The sequence below is a fragment of the Stenella coeruleoalba genome (genome assembly GCF_951394435.1).
Source record: "Stenella coeruleoalba genome assembly, chromosome: 9".
NCBI lineage: Eukaryota > Metazoa > Chordata > Mammalia > Artiodactyla > Delphinidae > Stenella > Stenella coeruleoalba.
Window position 1 is genome coordinate 41543367 of NC_137155.1, and position 25235 is coordinate 41568601.

The 25235-nt window shown below is 38.0% G+C and overlaps 1 protein-coding gene across 2 annotated transcripts in view; it reads left to right on the forward strand.

The window, feature by feature from the left end:
* The window catches only part of NDUFA4 (NDUFA4 mitochondrial complex associated), a 133608-nt gene that overhangs the window by 4839 nt on the left and 103534 nt on the right, over positions 1 to 25235 (forward strand). Inside the window, exons 1-3 of one of the 2 annotated variants that reach the window (XM_079931066.1) lie at positions 20145 to 20403; positions 21784 to 21872; positions 22570 to 22630. In XM_079931066.1, coding sequence (XP_079787192.1) covers positions 20362 to 20403; positions 21784 to 21872; positions 22570 to 22630 — 192 coding nt within the window. In that variant the 5' untranslated portion in view covers positions 20145 to 20361. Of the gene's footprint in view, positions 1 to 20144; positions 20404 to 21783; positions 21873 to 22569; positions 22631 to 25235 lie in introns of those variants that run through there. The other variant, XM_079931065.1, reaches the window with a different exon arrangement.

A 25235-nucleotide genomic window follows, 5' to 3' on the forward strand; every position in this document is an offset into this window, starting at 1 on the left:
AGTTAAAGGGAGAGTAGTTTCAAAATGGTGCCTGCCAGTGCTGGCGAGATTGCAAAAACGGCTCCTGCCAGTGTCTCAGTCCCTGGGGAATGTCCCAACTGGTTCCTCCTTCTCTGGTAGATACTCCAATATTACTAAATGCATCCCCTTTATCTATGGTCCATGCACTTTTTAATCTGGTGTTTTGGGGCTAGTTTTTGGGTCAATTGAGTCTACACATGGGCCCTCTAAGAGCAGGTTTTCCATTCCCTCCATAAAGCCATAAAACTATAAAGTTTTATAGTTTTCCTGGATGTGTTCTCCCCACTCCCTGTTGGTTTTCAAAGCTAGGTGTTTGAGGGCTCTTCTCTCCTGTGCAGGATCTAAGGGTTGGGATGCCTGATGTGGAGCTCAAATCCCTTGCTCGTCAGGGAAAAGATTTGTAACTTTATAATCCCTCCTGATTGTGGATCACCACAGCTCAGGTGTAACTTTTTTTCCCTTGGTGAGATCGTATTTTTGCCTCTCCTACGCATCTTAATGCTGTCCTTTTACCCTTTCTTGTGTAGGTTCTGTTCATCCAATTTTTAGGTCCCTTTAAGAGGAAATTAGTCCATATGTAGTTCTAGATTTGTTGTGTCTGTGGGAGGAGGTGAGTTCAGTATCTTCCTATGCTGCCATCTTGAATTCTCTCTCTGGAAAGCCTCCAGTCTTTCACTATTTAATTATATTTAGCTGTGGGTTTTCACACGTGCCCTTTATCAGGTGGAGAAACTTCTTTTCTGTTTCTAGGTTGTTGGTTGTTTTTATATGAAAGAGTTTTGAGTTTTATTAAACTCTCTTTCTGTGTCTATTGAGATGATCATGCGTTTTTGCAGTTTGTTTTTCAATACGGTACAATAATACAGTGACTGATTTTCGTATGTTGAACCAACCTTGCATTACTTGTTTAAATTCCTCTTTCTCATGGTGAATATTACTGGTTTCAGTTTTGCTAGTATTTTGTTGACTATTTTTGCATCTATATTCATAAGAGATATTGCATTACTTAATATTATTTTTATGTCAGATAAAGAATTTTTATTGTTTATTAACTGCAATTATATCATCTCCTATAAATTTTTTGTACATCTTGAAAGCACACATGATAAATTTGTGCATTCTTAGAAAATTTTGAATCTTGTAATAATCGGCTATCTTCTTAAAATATTTTTATTATATAATCCATCATGTTTCTTTTTTTGTTCTGCATTAAAATTTGAGGTATTCATGCATTACTACACATATTATAAGAATAATTACTTCCTAATAGCTGCAACCACAGTCTTAATAGAGTTTTGCCAAAGAATACTCTTAATATTCGCAATTCTGTTCAACGAAGCAAGCCTAATGTGATTGTACAAGCATCATCAACAATAATTATAAAAAGGAGATTTATATTTAGAAATGGCCCTTCAAGCTACTCCTACAAAAGGTAGTGACATAAACAGCAAACTGTTGTTGTAGACACTTGCTATAGGAAAAACATACATAAGAAACAACAAACAAACAGTCTGGAGAACTGAATTTGAGTCAGAGCTTTGCCACTGAATTTCTGTTTAGAAAGAAACAAATTTCTGTTTAGAAATTTCTTTAGAAAGTCAACTTGAATTCTTTGAGCCTCTGATTCTTCATTTAGAATCTGGAGACGAAAATAATAGCCTCTCTCATTAAATAAAATTTTTGAGAAGTAAATGACAAAGTAACTTATCTCCATAATTACTCCAGGAAAATGGAGGAAAAAAAATCCAAGAAATAGGAGGGCATGCAATGCAAAACATGATGTAAAAAGGAAAGGAAAATAAAAGTTACAATTAAATGTGAATAATTATTGATAATAAAAGTGTGGGTTTTAATACAATTAATAAGCAAGGGTAAGTAAAATAGAAGAGTCGTAATTCAAAATGATTATAATCAAATACAGGATATTTGGAGATAAAGAGATGGGGTGCTTGGTGGAAGTAAAGCAAGAGAAATGAAAAAAAAGTTGAATTGTATTATCTGGTTTGAGTGAGAAGCTGTAGATCCTGATTAGTTTTTTAAGCAGCCAGAAAAGTAGAAATCAGTTTGTTATAAACCTAAGGATAATAGGTCTGGCTCACAAAGGGTAACTGAACATGTCAGTTACCTTTCTACCCTCCCCAAATTTCGCTGAAATCACAGAAGAGACACAAAAATAGAAATAAAGCCATAAAAGCATAATACTGCTATACACCTTAGAAGAGTGTCACAAGCAAACTTTTGAGGGCTAGAAAATAATGTTGACAGTTATGGAGGTAGGCTCAGATTGCCAACGAAACCCACCTGATTAAAAAGTGAATCATCGCATCCAGGTGAAATAGATGAGTTACTGAAATGAGTTTTTTTTCCAGTAAAGTCTCTGCCTAACACTCAGATGAGAGATAATGAGGGCTGTGAGAAGAGCTAAGACTTGGATAATGGGCTGGGTGATTCATAAGAAGGAAAAAAAGCCACATACAGTCCAGTTTCAGAGGAGCTGAAAATAGTGTTTCTCCCCAGTATATAATTTGAAGTTCAGTTTTATTAAGTGAGAAGTCTGATTACAGAAATTACCAGAGTGGGCACCAGGTTTATAGGAGAAAGAAGGATAATGAACCCAGTGTCATGAACTGCCATAAGGAATAGGAAGATCCGGCATATAAAACTACTCATAAACCACAAAGGAGAGCCTACTCACATGCTCCCTCCCTACATCACTGATCTTTTTCCCACACACAACCACCATCAGAGCAAGGACATCTACAAACAGAACTTGCATTCATTACCTGCCAGATGAACGGGACTTCTTATTTAGGCAACATATATAAATTCTGTCTACCAAAACCACATTATGTATACAAACATATAGGCAACCAAGAATCAATAAACATTTAAAACTACCAACATGAGAGGTTTTAAATTTTAAAAAACCTTTAAGACAATTATATAATTCATCTATATCAGGTCTCTTGTGTACATCATGAGATATAGAAGGTGAAAAGGAGACAGAGACCACCTTCTTTTAGCTGTAGCAGCAGCAAATCAAGATCCGTTATCTATGAAAATAGAATCTACGTTCTGGCATCTACTCACCAGTTTCAAAGGTATAAATAAGGTCATGGTGGAGAACCAGATCTGGAAAAGGTTAGCAGCAACAGCTGCACTTTGTTTTCTGACTTCTAGATCTCAGCTACAGTTGTATTATCTTGAAACTAAAAGCCTCTTTGGATCACTGACTTTCACTCTTTCAGCCTTTCTAATGAGTTTGTATGTACCAAATTTCTTTTCAGAATAAAGTACTTAGAGTGGTTTCCATTTCTTCTACTAAAATCTTGTTTGACACAGTGCTTGCTACAGAAAGGTGTTCAGAAAATAAACCAACTTCTCAACAATGGGAATTAAAAGTTTATTAATTGACTTGGTGTGTGTCAAAAATCAGTGACAACTTCATGACCAGTGGAAAATAAGATACAGATGCAGTGGTAGAACAGTTACTCACAGTATGAAATGTGATCATCTGGAATGAGGTGGCTGTTGAAGGCAAGCCTTTGGTAACAAGTGCTTGCTATGACAGAAGGAAATTATTATTTTATTAGGATTAAAATAAGAAATACTGACTTGGGCTGGAGCAGGCAGCTAGCCAAACAAATGGCTGTCGTTTGTGATCCCTTAAGGCAGGGGTCCCCAACCTTTTTGGCACTAGGGACCTGTTTCGTGGAAGACAGTTTTTCCCCAGCTTGGGGGAGGGTATGGTTCAGGCAGCAATGTGAGCAATGGGGGGAATGGTTCAGGCAGTAAGGCGAACTATGGGGAGCGATGGGGAGCGGCAGATGAAGCTTTGCTCGCTTTCTCACCGCTCACCTCCTGCTGTGCGGCCTGGTTCCTAACAGGCCCAACCCGATACTGGTCTGAGGCCCGGGGGTTGGGGACCCCTGCCTTAAGGGTATTCCCTGTACAGAGTCCATGGATCATTTTATCTTGCGATAATTAATGTTTTCAGAGATATTCAGGAGAAAACAATATTGATGAAGTACAAAAAGATAGTGCTGAAATATCTGATCTTCAAGAGAATCCTAAGTGCTTCCACAGCGAAAGGACAGAATATCTACAAAGGAATAGAAGTCAGGTTTGAATCAGAATTCTCAACTGCAACTTTGGATAACTGGGAACTTCTAAAATTATTTCAATGTTTCCTAATAAAGGGTTCATTGATAATCACTCTTTTCAAATAATATAAAATATACTGACTACAGAATTTCCCCCAAGGCAGCAAGGATCTGCTCTAGCATTACAGAGTAAAAACTTTCCACATATATAAAAAAGGAACAATAATGAAAATTTTTAATTAATTAATTTTTCATAGATAATATGTACACACAGTAAAAAAATTTTAATGCACAAAAAATTATGAAAATAATCTTTGTGCCCTAGCCAGTTAGTCATCTCTCTAGACATAACAAGATTAACTTTTTTTAAAAAGGTGCTTACCTAGAGGGGTGGGATAGGGCTCAAGAGGGAGGGGATATGGGGACATATGTATGCATTATGGCTGATTCACTTTGGTGTACCACAGAAACTAACACAGTATTGCAAAGCAATTATACTCCAATAAAGATCTATTAAAAAAAAAAGGTGCTTAGCTCCGGACTGAGTTTTTATAATAGCTTTATTGAGATACAATTCACATACCATAAAATTCACCCTTTCATGGTGTAAAATTCGCGGTTTTTAGCATATTCAAAAGTTGTACAATCATTACCACTATCTAATTCTAGAACATTTATAACATCACCACAGAAAGATAGCCCAAACCCATTAGCAGTTACTCCTTGTTTCCTTATTTCTAGACCCTGGCAATCACTAACCTACTTTCTGTCTTTGGGATTTGCCTATTCTAGACTTTTCATACAAATGATCTTATGTGTCTGGCTTCTTTTACCTAGCATAGTGTTTTCATGTTGTTCATAGTGTTTTCAGTGTTTCGTTCACACTGTAACACAGCTTGTTTTTAAACTAACAATGATACTGTGAAATGTTATCAGTATTTGTTCTGCATGAGGAAAAGATGAAATTGAGAGGTATTTCAATATTTGCTATAATAGTTGTGTATTAGATCTCTTAGACAAGCCGAGATAGTTAATTATGCTTTGGTGCATATGAATGGCAGTCTTAGGGGCTGAGTTTCACAAGGGGCAAGTCCCAAGAAAGCAAAGCAGATGGAAGACAGCATCAGCGACACAACATCATAAAGTGTACAATATTGTATGTTAGACAAATAAGGTTAGTTAGAGACAGGAGGTTTCATGTCATCAACTCAACAGGTGGTGAAGCTTTCAAAGAAACAAGACTATGTAAATGATACCTTCTGTTCTTTTTAATCCATCAGGTCTTTAAGTGACAGAACATAAGCAAACTCCCTAACACTGTTCTAAATCTACACAACTCAGTTAAAAAAAACTTTTACTGGAAAATATCGGAGGAAAGCGAAAAATAAACATACAGATGAAAGGATCAAGAAACAAAACGCCCTTATAAACACCATCCATGCCAAGACCAAAAAAGCCTCTCTTGAGCCCCCTCAATGAATACCCTCTGCAGTCTATAAATATAGTCATTTTCTTGAGTCTAACACTATTTTTTCAACTTTTATGTACGTGGACTCATACAGTATATATTGTTTCGTTTCTGGTTTCTTTGACTAATATTTTTTTGTGAGGATCATCTATGTTGTTGTGTGTATTTGTAGTTCATTTGCATTGTGGAAGCACATGCTTGAATGTACCACAATCTATTTTTCATTTACCCTGATAAACATTTTGGCTCTTTCCAGTTTATGCTATTATAGATAATGATTCTATACGTATTCTTGTTCATGTCTCGGTGCACATAAGCGCACATTTCCGTTGGGTTTATATCTCAAAGTGAAATTAGTGGGTCATATAGTATTCAAATATTAAACTTTAGTGAAAAAGTCAAGCAGATTTTTGAAGTATACAAGAAGTATACTTCAAAAGTATATGAAGTATACATCAGCAATGTATTTAGGTGTGGTTTTCTTTTTCTTCTACATGGTACTTGAAGAGAGTCTTGAATCTTTTTTGACATATTACATCAGATTTGGAATAACCTTTGTTATCATAGCTCCAAATATTTTTTCTTCTCTATTCTCCTAGTCTTTTCCAAGACTTCAATTTCATACATATTGGGCACTATCTTGCACTGTCTTCATTTTTCTCAGCCTTATCTCTTTCCTCTTGCATTTTACTATAAGTAGCAAGGAAAAACAAGGCTGTACCTTCATCACTTTGCTTGGAAATCTCCTCAGCTAAATATCCAAGTTCACTATTTACAAGGTCTACTTCACACCCAACAAAAGAACAAAATTCAGTCAAGTTGTCTGCCACTAATAACAGATCACCTTTCCTCCAATGTACAATAACATGTTCTCTTTCTACAACCTCACCAGAAGCACCTTTAATGTTCATATTTCTACCAATGTTCTGTTCATGACAATACATGTGTTCTCCAAGATGATAGAAACTTTCTCTACTGTGCTCCTCACTTCCATCTGAACCCTTACCAGAACTGCATTTGATATACATATTTCTACCAACTTTCTCTTCAACGCATTGTAGGCTTTTTCTATCATGTACTTCAAAATTCTTCCAGCCTCTACCCATTACCCAATTCCAAAGACATTTCCTCATTTTTAGGTATTTGTTACAACAGGACCTCACTTCTGGTACCAAAATCTGTATTAGTTTTCAAGGACTGTAAGTGTAAATTGGGTGGCTTACAATAAAAATAATTTAATTTCTTACAGTTCTGGAGGTCAGAGGTCTGAAATCGAGGTGTTAACAGGGCCATATTTCCTCCAGAGGCTCTAGGAGAGAAAATTTCCCTGCCTCTTCCATTTCCTAGTGACTCCTGGTGTTCCTGTGCTTATTGGTAGCATAAATCCAACCTGTCTCCATCTTCACATGGCCTTCTTTCTGTGCCTCTGTGTCCCTTCCTCTACTTATAAGGATACCAAACATTGAACTTAGTGCCCACCCTAATCCAATATGACCTTACTTTAACTAATTACATCTGCAAAGAGCCTATTCCCAAGTAAGTTCACATTCTGAGGTTCCAGGTGTTCACGAATTTTTAGTGGACACTATTCAACCCACTATACTCTTCAAAATTTTTGAACAGAAAAATATAGTCTGCATTGTCTGAATAACCTAATCTGCTAATCTTGGAAGTTCAAGTTGTGAACAGTTTTAAATATATTTATTTATTTATTTTATTTATTTTTGGCTGTGTCAGGTCTTAGTTGTGGTGCACAGGCTTCTCTCTAGTTGTGGTGCATGGGCTCCAGAGCACGTGGGCTCCAAAGTGCGTGGGCTCTGTAGTTGTGGCACACGGGCTTCTCTCTAGTTATGGCACGTGGACTCTCTCATTGTGGTGCATGGGCTTAGTTGCCTCGCAGCATATGGGATCTTAGTTCCCCGACCAGGGATGGAATCTTTGTCCCCTGCACTGGAAGGCGGATTTTTTAACCATTGGACCACCAGGGAAGTCCCTGTAAACAGTTTTAAGATCAAGTAATTTTAACCCATAATGTTTTACTAGGGACCCACGTTTTGAGGAATTTGATATTTCTTTAATAAAATTGCTGTAATTAGTCTGGTGGGGATTAAAGAAAGCATGGGTGGATGATTCTTGTCAAGTTTTATTATGAGGTTAATGCTTTATAAATATGGAAGATTCTTTTTTTCAATGTTATAGTTACATTTAATAGGAATTATCTATCCCTTGAAGGTTTGATAGCTGTTCTGAACAGCTATGCATATGAATGTTTGTGTCTCCTGAAAATTCATATGTTGAAGCTCTGACTCCCAATATGCCAGTATTTGTAAATGGGGCCCTTGGGACATAATTAGGTTTAGAAAGGTAATGAGGGTGGAGTCCCCATGATGGAATTACTGTTGTTATAAGCATAAGAAGAGAGACCAGAGCTCTCTCTTTTCACTACGTGAGGACACAGTGAAAAGTCCCCCATCTGCAAGCCTAAAAGATGGTTCTCACCAAAAACACAATCTGCTGGCACCTTGATCTTGGACTGGAGAATGCTTCTGTATCTACTGCTGTTATTAGAGACCATCAAAAGCAGTTTGCTTCCTGTTGATTGGTAATACACTCTGACTGTCTTACCTCAGGGATATATCAACTTGGCAGCCCTCCTGCAGTGTCCTTGTGGTTTTTTTTTTTCCCACAAGAAATCATGCTGGCCAGTTACACTGATGGTATCATATTGAATTGATCTACTAAAAATGAAATAACACCTAGTCTAACATATTGATAATTGTAGGCTAGATTGTGGGAAGTAAACATGATCAAAAAATCATATTTCTGCCACCTCAGTGAAATTTCGAGGGTTCCAATGGCCTGGGACATGTCAAGATAGCCTTTCAAAGTGAGGAATCTGTTACTGCATTTGCTTCCTCTTATCACAAAAATGCATAATACTATGTGGGTCTCTTTAGATTTTGGAGGCAACATTTACCTCATCCGGGTGTTATTCTGACCCATTTACTGAGTAGCCTGAAGAGCTGCTAGTTTTTGGCAGGGCTCTGCAACAGGTCTCAGTTGCCATGCGAATTGCTCTTCAACTGAGATCTACTGATATAACCTAGTCAATCTGCACTAGAAGTGAAATAGAATCTGTAAGAAAAAAAAAACTCCTTGCAAACAAAAGTCTAGGACTCGATGGCTTCTCTGGGCAATTCTACCAAATGTACAAAGAAGAACTTATACTGATCCTTCTCAAACTCTTCCAAAAAAGGAGGGAACATTCCCAAAGTCATTCTATGAAGCCACCATTACCCAGATACAAAAACCAGACAAAGACACTACCAAAAAAGAAAATTACAGGACAATGTTTTTGATGAATATAGATGCAAAAATCCTCCACAAAATATTGGCAAACCGAATCCAACAACACATAAAAAGGGGAATACACCATGATCAAGTTGGATTCACCCCAGCGTCAGAAGGACCGTTCAACATACGCACGTCAATCAATGTGATACACCACATCAACAAAAGAAAAGACAAAACCCACATGATCATCTCAATAGATGCAGAAAAAGCATTTGATAAAATTCAACATTGATTCATGATAAAAAACTCTCACCAAAGTGGGTATAGAGGGATCATATCTCAAAGTAATAAAAGCTATTTATGACAAACCCACAGCCAATGTAATACTCAATGGTGAAAAACTGAAAGCCTTCCTGCTAAAATCTGGACCAAGACAAGGATGCCCACTCTCATCACTTCTATGAAACATAGTATTGGAAGTCCTAGCCATAGCAATCAGACAAGAAAAAGAAATAAAAGGTATCCAAATTGGGAAGGAAGAGGTAAAACAGTCATTATATGCAGATGTCATGATACTCTGAATAGAAAACCATAAAGACTCCACACAAAAACTATTAGAACTGCTAAATGAATTCAGCAAGGTAACAGGATAGAAGATTAATATACAGAAATCTGTTGCATTTCTTTATACTTACAATGAAATACCAAAAAGAGAAAGTAAAAAAAAAAAAAGCCCTTTTAAAATGGTATCAATAAGTGGTGCTGGGAAAACTGGAGAGCTACATGTAAAAGAATGAAATTAGAACACTCCCTAACACCATACACAAAAATAAACTCAAAATGGATTAAAGACCTAAATGTAACGCCAGACACTATCAAACTCTTAGAGAAAAACATAGGCAGAACACTCTGACGTAAATCACAGCAAGATCCTTTTTGACCCACCTCCTAGAGAAATGGAAATAAAAACAAAAATAAACAAATGGGACCTAATGAAACTTAAAAAGCTTTTGCACAGCAAAGGAAATCATAAACAAGAAGAGAAGACAACCCTCAGAATGGGAGAAAATATTTTCAAATGAAGCAACTGACAAAGGATTAAACTCTAAAATTTATAAGCAGCTCATGCAGCTCAATATCAAAAAAACAAACAACCCAATCCAAAAATGGGCAGAAGACCTAAATAGACATTTCTCCAAAGAAGATATACAGATTGTCAACAAACACATGGAAGAATGCTCAACATCACTAATCATTAGAGAAATGTAAATCAAAACTACAATGAGGTATCACCTCACACCAGTGAGAATGGACATCATCAAAAATCTACAAACAATAAATGCTGGAGAGGGCATGGAGAAAAGGGAAGCCTCTCCCTGGTGGCGCAGTGGTTGAGAGTCCGCCTGCCGATGCAGGGGACACGGGTTCGTGCCCTGGTCTGGGAAGATCCCACATGCCGCGGAGCGGCTGGGCCCCTGAGCCATGGCCTCTGAGCCTGCGCGTCCGTAGCCTGTGCTCCGCAATGGGAGAGGCCACAACAGTGAGAGGCCTGCATACCACAAAAAAAAAAAAAAAAAGAAAAGGGAAGCCTCTTGCACTGTTGGTGGGAATGTAAATTGATACAGCCACTATGGAGAACAGTAGGAGGTTCCTTAAAAAACTAAAAATAGAAATACCATACAACCCAGCAATCCCATTACTGGGCATATACCCTGAGAAAACCATAATTCAAAAATTCATTTACACAGTGTTCATTACAGCACTATTTACAATAGCCAGGACATGGAAGCAACCTAATTATCCATCAGCAGATGAATGGATAAAGAAGATGTGGCACATATATACAATGGAATATTACTCAGCCATAAAAAGAAACAAACTTGAGTTATTTGTAGTGAGGTGGATGGACCAAGAGTCTGTCATACAGAATGAAGTAACTCAGAAAGAGAAAAACAGATATCATATGCTAACACATATACATGGAATCTAAAAAAAAAAAAAGGTTATGAAGAACCTAGGGGCAGGACAGGAATAAAGACACAGATGTAGAGAATGGACTTGAGGACATGGGAAAGGGGAAGGGTAAGCTGGGATGAAGTGAGAGGGTGGCATGGACTTCTGTATACTACCAAATGTAAAATAGATAGCTAGTGGTAAGCAGCCACATAGCACAGGGAGATCAGCTCAGTGCTTTGTGACCACCTAGAGGGGTGGGATAGGGAGAGTGGGAGGGAGGCTCAAGAGGGAGGGGATATGGGGATATATGTATATGTATAACTGATTCACTTTGTTATAAAGCAGAAACGAACACACTATTGTAAAGCAATTATACTCCAATAAAGATGTTAAAAAAAATACTTAGGAGTAAACCTGACCAAGAAGGTGAAAAACTTACATGCAGACTATAAAAGATTAATAAAGGAAACTGAAGATGATTCAAAGAAATGGAAAGATATTCCATGCTTTTGGATGGGAACAGTTAATACAGTTAAAATGGCCATACTACCCAAAGCAATCTACAGATTTGATGTAATGCCTATCAAATTACCCATGACATTTCTCACATAACTAGAACAAATAATCCTAAAATTTATATGGAACCACAAAAGACCCAGAATTACCAAAGCAATCCTGAGGAAAAAGAACAAAGGTGGAGGCATAACCCTCCAAGACTTTAGAAAATACTGCAAAGCTATAGCAACCAAAACAGCATGGTATTGGCACAAAAACAGACATATAGATGAGTGGAACAGAATAGAGAGCCCAGAAATAAACCCACACATCTATGGTCAATTAATCTTTGAAAAATGAGGCAAGAATATACAATGGAGAAAAGACAGTCTCTTTAGCAAGTAGTGCTGGGAAAGCTGGATAGCTGCATGTAAATCAATGAAGTTAGAACACTCCCTCATGCCATACACAAAAATAAACTCAAAGTGGCTTAAAAACTTAAATATAAGAAATGACACCATAAAACTCCTAGAAGAGAACATAGGCAAAACATTCTCTGACATAAATCGTAGCAATATTTTCTTAGGTCAGTCTCCCAAGGCAAAAGAAATAAAAGCAAAATAAACAAATGGGCCCTAATCAAACTTGTAAGCTTTTGCACAGCAAAGGAAACCATAAACAAAATGAAAAGACAACCTACAGACTGGGAGAAAATATTTGCAAATGATGCAACCAACAAGGGCTTAAGTTCAAAATACACAAACAGCTCATACAACTCAATATCAAAAAAGCAAACAACTGTATCAAAAAATGGGCAGAAGAATGGGCTTCCCTGGTGGCTCAGTGTTTAAGAATCCACCTGCCAATGCAGGGGACATGGGTTCGAGCCCTGGTCTGGGAAGATCCCATGTGCCGCAGAGCAACTAAGCCCATGTGTCACAACTACTGAGCCTGCACTCTAAAGCCCGTGAGCCACAACTACTGAGCCCACATGCCACAACTACTGAAGCCCATGTGCCCATGTGCTTAGAGCCCGTGCTCTGCAACAAGAGAAGCCACTGCAATGAGAAGCCCGCACACCGCAACGAAGAGCAGCCCCCACTCGCCACAACTAGAGAAAGCCGGAATGCAGCAACGAAGACCCAACGCAGCCAAAAATAAATAAATTTTTAAAAAAATGGGCAGAAGACCTAAATAGACATTTCTCCAAAGAAGACATACAATTGGCCAACAAGCACATGAAAAGATGCTCAACATTGCTAATTATTAGAGAAATGCAAATCAAAACTACCAGGAGGTATCATCTCACACTGGTCAGAATGGCCATAATGAAAAAGTCTACAAATAACAAATGCTGTACGAGGTTTGGAGAAAAGGGAACCCTCCTGCACTGTTGGTGAGAATGTGAACTGGTGCAGCCACTATGGAAAACAGTACGGAAGTTCCTTAAAAAAATTAAAAATAGAGTTATCATATTATCCAGCAATCCCACTCCTGGGCATTTATTCAGAGAAAACTCTAATTTGAAACAATATGTGCACCCCAATGTTCACAGCAGCACTATTTGCAATAGCCAAGACATGGAAGCAACCTAGGTGTCCATCAACAGAAGAATGGATAAAGAAGAAGTGGTATATATATACAATAGAATATTACTCAGCCATAAAAAAGAATGAAATAATGCCATTTGCAGGAACATGGATGGACCTAGAGATTATCATACTAAGTGAAGTAAGTCAGACAAAGATAAGTATCATATGATATCACTTATATGTGGAATCTAAAAAAAATGGTACAAATTAACTTACTTACAAAACATAAACAGACTCACAGACATGGAAAACACACTTATGGTTACCAAAGTGGAAAGCAAGGGAGGAATAAATTAGGAGTTTAGGATTAGCAGACACATGCTACTATAATATAAAATAGATAAATAACAAGGTCCTACTGTATATCACAGGGAACTATATTCAATATCTTTTAATAACCTATAATGGAAAAGAATCTGAAAAAGAATACATATATATATTTGGTCATACACATATATAACAGAATCACTGTAAACTGTACACCAGAAACCTATACAACATTGTAAAACAACTATACTTCAATAATAAAAATAACCTAGCAGATCTGTTGGTACTTGAAGCAAATTACCATGCTACCTGAGTTATCCATCATGAACTGGGTTTTGTCTGACCAACAAAGCTGTAAGACTGAATATGCAGAGCAGCATTGCATCACCAGATGGAAACTAGATGAGTTTGAGCTGGTCTTGAAGGTATAAGTAAATTGCATGAGTAACTGTTACAGATGCCTGCGTTTATCTCCTGCAATAATGCCCCCTCCCCTCTCAACCTGCACCTGTGGTTACATAGAGCACTCTCTTTGACCAGTTAACTGAGAAATATTTGAGCCTGTTTTACAGATGTTTCTGTATGAAATGCTGTCAATACCAAATAGACAGCTGTAGCACTTTAGTTCCACTCTGGATTAACCCTGAAGAACAGTAGTGACAGATAATATGGGAGTGGCTCTTATTATTTTCCCTAATAATCCACTAGTGAAATTCTGACCACCCCTGCAACTGTAGCTTAGCTGGTCTAGAAGCCTTAGTTTCAAGAAAAGAATGCTTCTGTCAGGGAGTAGGGCAATGATTCTATTAAACTGGAAGTTGAAACTGCCTCCTGGTCACTTGGCGCTCTTCATTCCAGTCAATCAACAGCCATATGGGAGGTTACTCTATTAGCTTGGGTAACTGACTTTGATTAGCAAGGGGAAATTGGGACACTACAACTCAATGAGGGTAGGGAGGAGTAGGTATGTCAGAAATGCAGGAGATCTGGGGTAGCTCTTAGTATTCCAGTTCTTGCCAAATTCCTCCTTCAGTTTCTATACTCCTAAACTAGGTTTATATCTAGTTCTGTGACAAAGGGCTCTAGTGTCTTTGGCAGGATACCCACATCATTGACGTTGAGAGCCTGGGGGCAGTGAGAGACCAACGTGGTCTCTCTGTCCTCATGGGTCCCACCCATCCCCATAGGTTCTAATGTGTCTTTGCTTCTGTGACTCATGTCCTCCTCCTTTCTTGACTACCTTTCCCACTAACTTCAAGATGCAATAAGAAATGCTCCCACAATTGCATAATGTCAATTCCTTATAATAAATGCTCCCACAATTGCATAATGTCAATTCCTTATAATAAATCCCTCATTATACATGCATATGTCCCACAATTGCATAATGTCCCACAATTGCATAATGTCAATTCCTTATAATAAATCCCTCATTATACATGCATATGTCCTAGAAGCTCTGTTTCTCTGGTTGAACCCTGATGGATATATCTGCCTATATTTCTAACTCGTTCTAGCTTTTCTGTTCTGACTTCTCCTTCTTGGCCTGGTCCTCATTTTGTTAGTATTCTCTAGACTTTTATCACTGACCCTCTTCTTTCCTTACACTTTCCTTCTTACACATTCTTTGTAGCCAAGCTCATCAATTCCTGTAACTCTCACATACGTGACCTTTCCTTTTATATTGTACCTCTAGACCAAACTTTTCTCTTGAGCTCAAGAGTGGTATTTCTGCCAGCCTTCAGAGCATCTCTGATTGGATATTTTGTAGATATCCTAGACCCAACATTTCCAAAAATGAATTCATGTTCCTAACCTTGGTTAGGACACTATACACCAAGTAACGTAAGCTGTGTATCAGTGCCTATTGTAGCACTTATCATAAAGCTTTGTAATAATTGTACTCCCAGCCCCGCTAGACTACAAGATATTGAAGAAAGACAGGACTGTGTTATTTTTATCCTAAGCACTTAGCATGATGAACAATACATAGTAGGCACTTAATATATGTTTAATGAATGAATATATGAATGACCAAATGACTGGATGAATGGACTCATAGAAAAGATAGAAATTGCAGAGAGATAATAAATGGCAACACAGAAGAATAGAACATAGTTATTTTCAAAAAGCTGTAATTTAAAGATCTACGTGTATGGCATAATTTTCCAAAAATTGTAAATACACAGTTTCCCCAAAATATTATTTAAGAAGTTTTCAGTGAAAAGAAGTACAACAATTTTAAATTGCTAGAGTTTCTTTACTTTTTACTATTCATTGAATTTTGTACATAAAATGCTTCAGGTATTTAATTTAAACTGATGACAGTATGTGAGGCTCTGAGATTTATAACAGCGGAAGTAAACTTTCACAGAACAAACTATGTTTTCATTTTTCCTATAGAAATTTTATAATTACAGTTTATACTAAGCAACCACAATACGAGTGGAAGAACATTTTTATTTTTAGATTAAGTATAGCTACAGAATCTTTATTAATAAGTGAAGGTATAATTTGTATTTGTGTTATCAGAAAAACAACTCTGGTTGTCAATTTATCTGCTAGAAAAATAATTAAATGCCTAAATGCAAACAGAGTAAAAAATATAAGATCCTGCTTTCAATTTGCATTAATATAGTCACACTCCATGGCTCACTTATCAAATTTTTCTTCTCTAAGAATAAAGCTATTTCTTTCCTGTCACACATTAATAACATATAATTACTATACCTTCCAGAATTTTCTGGGCTTGAATCTTCAGAGAAACCATGCAAGAGAAATAATTTTTGGGGGGTGCTATTGATATACTGCCTAGATTTTTTAGATTTATTCACTGAACAACTTGCGTTTAATTTGAACAACTGATATTTTGGATTTTTAAATTGTTCACAAAATTAAATCAAACAAAGGAATAAGAAATCTAGAGGGCACATGTCTTCAGAGTGGAATGGTAAAAAAACAGCTCCAATTCATTGATTAAGACAGTATGCCCTGTAGTCGTTTTACCTGTATTTAGATATAAAACTTATGAATCTTCACCGCCTAAAAGATAAAGTTCCAAATAAACTTCTCAAAAATCTGGGTTAACCTTTTCCATTTCATTTTCTATAACTCCTCCTTATGCAACGTAAGCTCCCTCACATTGAACTCATCTCAATTCCTTCTACACGATGCACTTACACTATGAACTTTTATTTCTTCTGCCTTGTTCAGGCTATATCATCTATATGGAAGCAAATCTCCCTTTTTTTTTTCTCTCTAACTTTCTAGATGCTCCATTCTCTATCATTATAACTTGCAAACGGATCACTTATTTTCTGAGTCCTTCTTTCTATTGCACTACTTTGTCAACTGTTGAGAATAGTAACTGATACATGTTCCTAACATACCCTTTGCCTGCCATTTCACTGAGAGCTCTGAGTTCATCAGGGATGTTAACTGCCTTCTAATTAATTGAGAATTATTTCACAAAATGTTCCAGCACTGCATAATAAAGATTGCCATCCTTCTAGCCTGTGGTAATAGTTACCTCATCACACGTTGTTGGGTCCTGAATCCAATGTCATATATTTTAGGATTTTTATCATGATAATACACCACCACACTTTCAGTGCCAAATTCTGTATTAGTCACAGTAGGCTAGGCTATGCTGCAGTAACAAACTACTCTCAAATCTGGTGACTTGCAACAATAAAGGTTTGTTTTTCATTCTCAGTACATGTCCACCGTAGGTCAGCAACATATCTGCTTCAAGTAGTTTTCAGCCTGACACAGAAGGCTCTATCTACAACACTGCTGATCTTGTAGCAGAGAGAAAAGACAGAACACGGCATTTGTTGACTCTTAAAGCTTCTGCCTGTGCATGACACAGGCTACTTTTCACATCTCATTTGCGAATAAAGCAAGTCATCTTATCAAGCCTGACATTAATGAGGCAAGTAAGTGATATCCCCTTCCAGGGAGAGGCAGCAGGTATTTGTACACAATATAATCTACCACACATACCAATCCTACTGCTAAAGCTAAAGTTTGTTTTTACAATATGTATATTCTACTATGGCTTCTTTTTCCAGACTGTCACTTCTAATCTTCCAATCTCTGCTTAAAATATTGCTCACAGACTCCCCTAACTTTAATGTGCAAAATTTAAACTTTTACAATTGGACATTTTGGTTAATCTTTAATGCAACTTAGGGAATTCCCTGGCGGTCCAGTGGTTAGGACACCATGCTTCCACTGCCAGAGGGCCGGGTTCAATCACTGGTCAGGGAACTAAGATCCCCCAAGCCACATGGCCAAAAAAAAAATTTTTTTAACGAAATTTATATTCTCTAACCCTGCTTTGTTAACAATTCCAAAGGCATCACTTGACTACCTATATTATTGTTACTTCTAGAAACTAGGTCAATGACAAAAGAGTAAGCCACAGGATTTTACTTTCTTATTAACAGAAAGCCACTGGATTTTACTTTCTTATTAACAATGGCCCCTTAAACAGTGGCATTCTTGTATGCCTACTTATTTTATTACCAAGTGTTATCATTAAAAATAAAATATTGCAAGGAAAGGTCTTCTGCTTCTAATTTCTTTAATGAAAGCCTACCTATACTTATTGCTATCAGGCTTCTGTGTTCACTTCTAAGTATCTTTTATGATTTTTGTGCTGATATTTTCTTTTAACATAACCATACTCCTTACCATAGTTTATAAGGTCAATGTCAGAGAGACCTTTATAACCTCTCTGATCTCATTTTGTTATGGCTCAGCCACACTGGCCTCCCTTGAGCATTTTATTTATTATTTTTTAAAATCTCAAAACCATTTTTCTTGACAGTTGGAATATTCCTCCCTCAGATCTTCAGCAGTTTACCTCCTTCTTTTCATTTAGGTTTCAGCTCAAATATTACCTTCTCAGAGGAAACTTCCATGTCTACTCTCACTAAAGTAAACTTCTTTCCTCCACTCCCCCATGTCCTTCTCTCTCATTATTGTATTTTATTGGTTTGTTACTCTCTAAAATTATCTGAATTGTTTGTTTATGGTTTGTCTTCCTAACCAGCATGTAAACTCCATTCGGGAGGAACAATTTTTTCGTTCACTGCTATCTCCCTAGTTAGAACAGTGCCAGATGCAGAGTAGGTACTTAATAAAGATTTACTGAATGAATGAAAAAGACACCAGTCTTCAAAAGCTTCATGACATGTCATCTTAATAATCACCACTTATTATTTTTTTCCTACCTCGCTAGCCATATCTCCCTCTCCTAAGCATTGCATATTGGCATTCCCCAGCTCCACGTCCTTTGTCTCTCTTGTCACTCAACCTTCTCTCCCTAAACAATCTCATTCAGTCACATGACTTCATTTCCTATTAATAAAATGAGTCCTAGGGAATTCCCTGGTGGTCCAGTGGTTAGGACTCCACACTCTCACTGCTGAGGGCCCGGGTTCAATCCCTGGTTGGCGAACTAAGATCTCACAAGACGCGTGGTGGGCTTAAATAAATAAATAAATAGAGTCCTAAATGTATTCTTCTAGTTTATATGTCTCTTCTGCCCTACAGAAGTCCACTTGGGTTTTACATAAATACATATCCATCATTCTCTATTGTTCCTTATCTCAATAATAGGCATCAAAATCCACACAGCCAGAACTGAACCTCTGAAACTATCCTGGACTCCCCCATCTTCCCACTCCCCTATGTCTGACCAATCACCAAGTCTTGGTGCTACATCCTAAATATCTCTGGAATCTTTTCGTCATCATCACATCCCCTATACTAGTCCAAGCTACCATTATCTCACAGGGACTATTGTAATGGCCCCTTAACCAGTCCCTCCCCTTTCATGTTTATCTCCTCGAATTCATTCTTCATAGACCAGGCAATCATTTAAAACCACAACATCTTGCTTTTGCTTAATTCCCTAATGCTCTCAGCATAAAACCCATGCTGTGTAAATGACCATTGGTCCAGCAGATCTGATTCCCACCTTGCTTTCCAAGTTCCAACCATACGTATAGACCTCCTTCCGCTTCTCAAAAAAGTCTCTTTAGTTTCAGACCGTCACTCCTATTACCTCTCTTCTGTATATCTACATCCTTCCTTTCACTCGGTTAATGTCTACTCCTTCAGGTCTAACATTACTTTTTCAGAGGTGACTTTTCCTATTCTTTCCAGGCCCAATTACTTGTGTGATCATTTGATTGATGCTTTAAGTTACCTATGGGGTTGGAGGGGGTTCAGAGTGTCCACTAAAGCCCGTCTCAGGGAAGACTTCCGGGTTAAAAAACAAAAACAAACAGATAAATGACAATTGTATTGGGGTACAGGAAAAGATTATGTGTAGCTACACGACCAATAAAAACATATTTTTAGAATTCAATTTCAGGCCCGGGGAGAGAATAGTGGCAATGTCGCAAAGGTCTTTTCAGCGTTGAACACTTAAGCGAGGCTCAGGAACTATTTACAGATCACAGTGACAGGACAACTGCCATCTTTAAGTCATTTACTAGTTTCTAATTTCTGCCCGTAAACGACAGTCAAGGACAGGAAGCAGCTGCAGTATTTTTAAACCGCAGTGGCTGACCTCGGCGGCTAGAGACTCGACCTGCCCTCCAGACGCCCGGCGCTCAGCAGCCAAAGGCGCCTCGCAGCTCCCTCAGCGGCGGTTACAGCAGCCGGCGCCCGAGCCGCACGCGCGTCCCCAGCGTCTCGGCGCGCCGACCTGGCTCCCTGGAGGCTAGTAAAAGGACCCGGCCCGCAGAGCACGAGGCCCGTGCGTCCGCCTGTCCGCCCCCTCTTTAAACACGGGGCCTACCGAGCAAGTGCCTGTGTAGTCAATCGGAGGATTCTACTTTTGACGCAAAAAATTACCCATCAGAAGTATGAGTAGCATAGGAATGAGAATGTTTCACTTTGCAGTTGAACGCTGTTGGTTTGGACAGGTTAGGCGGGCGCGAGAGCTGCTGGATCAAAGCAGGCACTGTTTAGGACAGCTTTATCCGGGCCCTCCTGTCGCAAGCCGTCCTCCGAGGCAGGGGTCCTTCAGATAGGAGGTGCTGGTTGACTTTGGACGTCCGCCCTTCCTCGGCGCGAAGGCTGTTCAGTCCCGGGCTTTGCAAGTTTGTCGTTCTCTCCGTCTGGACTCGAGGCTTCTGCCGCAGCCATGATCCGCCAGATCATCGGTCAGGCCAAGAAGCATCCTAGCGTAAGTTCTTAAACCCTTTCCCAGTGTTTTCACTTGTGCATCCTGTGTCGGGTTGCGGCTGCCTCCCCTGAGCTTTCTCCTTCGCAGCCTTTTACCGTTCCTCTGTCTGGACCCTGTCTCACTTTGTCATATTCTGCTGGTTGCCCCAAGACCTTGAGCTCTGACCTTCCAGGCCTTGCATTGCGGGGTTTGGCCTGGCACACGGAAGGTGAGGGACGCTCTCGAGGAAAATAAAATGTTGGAACAGTGTGGTGGGCGCGCGTCCTCTTGCAGGTTGGTCGGACCAAGAGGGATAGTTGTGCGCTGTGTGGGTTAAAGACCAGGAAAGGTCAGGCACCCTATTTGTTGTGCTGTTTAGAGTCTCGTATTCACTGCATTGCACCATGAGGCTTTGAGGCAAATATGAAGGTCCCTGATCTTGGAATGCTCAGTTTGTCTGGACGTCTTGATATTTGGGAGGATTTTTGTAGTGTGGAGTTTAATCGCAGTTGAGTTCTTTTGAATCTCACATTTTTCCCTGCATATAAACGTGCTGTGGCCCTAAAAATCAATTACGCAGTATTTAATTTTTATCTTAAACCCAGTTGCCTAACGACGCATTAAGCGTTGGTAGCAGTACGTTTTCAGAGATTATGCGTAAAACCGGTATTTATAATAGGTGTGTTTTTGTTTGCTCATTCAGACTCTTTATTTAACAGAATTTTTATTTTTCGTAACGTCTGTATCGAAGCAAGCTTAAGTCATTTGCCAAGAGCTTGTTTTGCAAGCCTTGAGTTGGGAAATTTAATGGGAGTGATGTATAAATATTAAGTGAAGAAGGCGATATATTTTCTGGGAAAATTTAAAATTTGAATGTAACTTTTTCTACATTTAAACCAGAATTATCTTTACATCCTTTGGAAATTACATTTCTTTCTTTTGAATGTAGTTATAAGAAATCTTATCTCAATATGAGGTCTATATTTTTTCAAATTTTAAGACAAGATTAAAAAGACGTTTGAAGAGAAGGTAAAATTGTAGAGATAGAAAGAATGCAGATTAGTGGTTGCCTGAGGCTGGGGGGGGGATGGGGAGTGACTGCAGTGGCCGTGAGAGATTCTTGGGGTGATGAGAATGTTCTAAAATTGTATCGTGCGATGGTTGTACAACTTTATAAATTTAGTACAAATCGTTGGTGGTTTCATACTTGAAATTAATGAATTTTATGGCATGTAAATTAAATCTCCATAAAGCTGTTAAAGTTTTTAAAAAAATAAAAAGGTGGCTTGAGACTTGGAAATCAATGTGTAGAACCTACTGTAGTCTTTCTGTTTATTTTTATCAGTATGTAGGTATTTGAAGATGATTCTTGATTCTTGTCTATTTTGTTTTTGGTTCCAGTTGATCCCCCTCTTCCTATTTATTGGAGCGGGAGGTACTGGAGCAGCACTGTATGTTTTGCGCCTGGCGTTGTTCAATCCAGATGTCAGGTAAGTGCTTGAAAATGTTTAGAATTTTGATGGTTTATCAAACTGATTCAGGAGCCACAGCCTTTTTAGGGAGGCAGCATCAAGTAGTAGAAAGAACCTGAAATTTGTTGTCATACAGTAAGTTCAGATCCTGGTTCTACTGTTGTCATTTACTTTTCCTGGTTCATGAAATTATCTAAATTTCTCTGAGTCTCATTTTCTCATTGGTTGATTAGAACTGCTTATACCTATTTTGTAACGTGAGGATCGAGATAATAATAACTTTTTATAAAACAGTCAGGGTTGCTGGTATGTTTAAGTGTTTTTTGCCTGTGTTCCACAATAGGGAATGCTTCTTTCTGAAGTTGTAAAAGAACAGGCATGGAAAAGGTTGTTTCATTGTTTTTCTATGCAGTTTTCTATATATCACTTCATTGATGAAATAGAAAACACTAGTAAAAGCCAAGTGTAAAGTTTTTTTTGTGACAGGGATAGGGACAAGGACAACTGCCCCAAGAGGCTCTGTGTTGTACCTTTTTCTGATTGATTATGTGAGATTGCTTATTATGAATCCTCTCAACTCCATAATGAAAATAATACCGTCCTTCACCTGATAGGAGGTGGGATTGATATATTTGAAATGTTAGCTTCTTGAGTACAAGACTGTTTTAAATAGTGTTTTATTACTCTAACAGTTATAATGTTTTATTTCTTTTAGTTGGGACAAAAAGAATAACCCAGAACCCTGGAACAAACTGGGTCCCAATGATCAGTACAAGGTAAGCTACAAAATTGCTTCAAAATTGCTGGAAATTGTATTTTAATAAACTTTGTCATGGGGTAGGTTCTTTTTGAAATTGGATCTGCAAGTAAGATTCTGTTACAATGAACTTAGAAGAATTGCTAGATTGTTCTGTGAAATTAGAATGGCATATTTTTCTAATAAATATTTTTTCTAAGGATTTTATTCACAGGCTTTAGACTCTGTATGTGAAATGAAGATAATGTCTTAATTGTACTGATTCGACTAAGAAAAAAAAGAGTATAGTTCTTGTTTAATATTTTCTTTGTTCTTGGGTAGTGTAGTGCAGTGGTTCTCAAACCTCAGTATACATAGGCATCTTCTTCTTCAGCTCCATCCCCAGAGATTCTGATTCAGTTGATCTGTTGCGGAGGCTGAGAATTTGCATTTCTAATAAGGTTTCAGATGATGTTGATGCTGTTGGTCCATGGACCACACTTTGAGTAGCACTAATCTAGTGGCTAGTTTGGTTGGCTGTTCTTTCTTCTTGGTATGGTTGACATATTTCAGCTGAGAATTAGTAGGAAGAAATGAAAATCAGTTGAAACTTATATTTTACCATAAACCTTCTAGATAAACTTTTTAACATCTTTCTGGAAAACTGGTTTGTGAAACTACTCTTCCAAAGAATAACTTCATGGACTGAGGCCACTTACTTTTTTTAATTTGTTTTATTGATACATGATTGACCTGCAACGTTGTATAAGCTCGAGGTGTACGACTTGTTGTTTGATGCATTTATGTATTACACTGTGATTACTACAGTAGTGTTAGCTAACACCTTTATCATGTTACATAATTATCACTTTTTTGTGTTGAGAACAATTAAGAGATAGTTCCTTAGCAACTTTGAAGTTTATAATAAAGTATTGTTGACTATAATCACTATATTGTGTATTAAATCTCCAGAACTTGTTGATCTAATAGTGGTAAGTTTGTACCTTTACATCTCCCTAATTTCCCCGCCGCCCCCCCATCCCTTGGTAGCTGCCATTCTGCTTTCTGTTTTTACAAGTTCAGGTTTTTTAGATTCCATTTAAGTGATATCATACAGTATTTGTCTTTCTCTGTCTCACTTATCTCACTTAGCATCATGCCCTTAAGGTCCATCCATGTAGTTAAAAATCTGAGACCGTTGATTCCCCAAACACAGCTTTACTTACCTGTAAAATTTTTGCATACAAAGAAACAATCCTTGCAATGTCAAAAAGGGTGGGGGACAGCTTTATTAGGGTGTGATTCTCATACCATACAATTTACCCATTTACAGTATATAACTTGCCATGAATTTTCCATTATACCAGGCTGCTTCATCAAAAAATAGCAGTTTCTTTGAGCACTCTCAAGAAGAGGTGTCTTGACCGAGGAGTGTTCAGGGCCCCTTAGCAGATATACCTCCTTGATGGAGATGGATGCTGTCATTACTGATGACAACAACTTTTAAGACAACTGTCACCTTTTACAGATTCCAAGCTTTCCACTCAACCTTCTGATTATAATTTGGCTTCCAAGTCTCTAAACTGATCTTGCTACAAGAAACAAACAAAAATGCACTGGTGAAGCTGAAGTGAACCATCTAATCTGTGTCACATTTTGACTCAAAAAATGATACACTGGCATCCTGTTTTTTCTCTCCTATAAATTTTAGTCCATTCTGGAGAAAATGATTCCACATCCAATAAACTTTAAAAAAGAAAAGAAAACAAAACAGGCCTTTAGTCCTTCCACCAAAGAGCATATTGGAGTCTCTGCGTATGTAGTTTAGAAAGCTTCTCAGGTGATTATGATAATGAAGCTAATTATTATCATGTTCTGGAACATGAAAATACCTGCCAATATGAGGCCATGTGAGCTGGAAATGGAACGTTGCAGCAACAAAAAACTAATGTGTGCAGCATAGACTGGGCTGTGAATAGCTAAGATACTGGTATTAGAGCCTGGAAAAATGAATCGTGTAATGGCAAAATATTTGATAAGGTGTCACCTGCTGTTACTTGGAAAGACCATTTGCCTAAAGAGTTTGTTATAGAAAAGATTTTTGGAAAACAGGATGTTTGTGGACTGTTGCTGGCTCTACTTGCCAAGAGATGAGTTTAGAAGAATTGGGACATTTGCAAGCAGAAATAAAAGGGAACCAGGTCCAGAAGCTTGTGAGCCTGGAGTGGATGATGCCTACTACTGCTTCTAGACTAGAAGACTAGTAGACTAGATTATTCTTTCTCTATCATTCACTTCCCCTCACCTAAGATAATTTTTTTTCTGGCCCATTAACATCAGATTTGGCCATGTGACTTGCTCTGGCAAATCAAGTGAGGGGAAGTGCTATCTGCCACTTCTGAGCCAGTGTGTAGTTCCCCCATTGTTCTTTTCCATCTGTCATGAGACCAAATTGACAGTTAAGGGCTACTCATTCAGCCCAGGATTAGAATGAAGAGAACACAGGGCAGTCAGCTTATAAATGGCATATAATGTGAATGAAAAATAGACCTTTCTTATAAGCCGCTAAGATTTGGTGGTTATTTTTTGCTACTTCACAATCTAGGAGAAGCTAACTAATACAAACAAGAGAGGTGACTAAAATA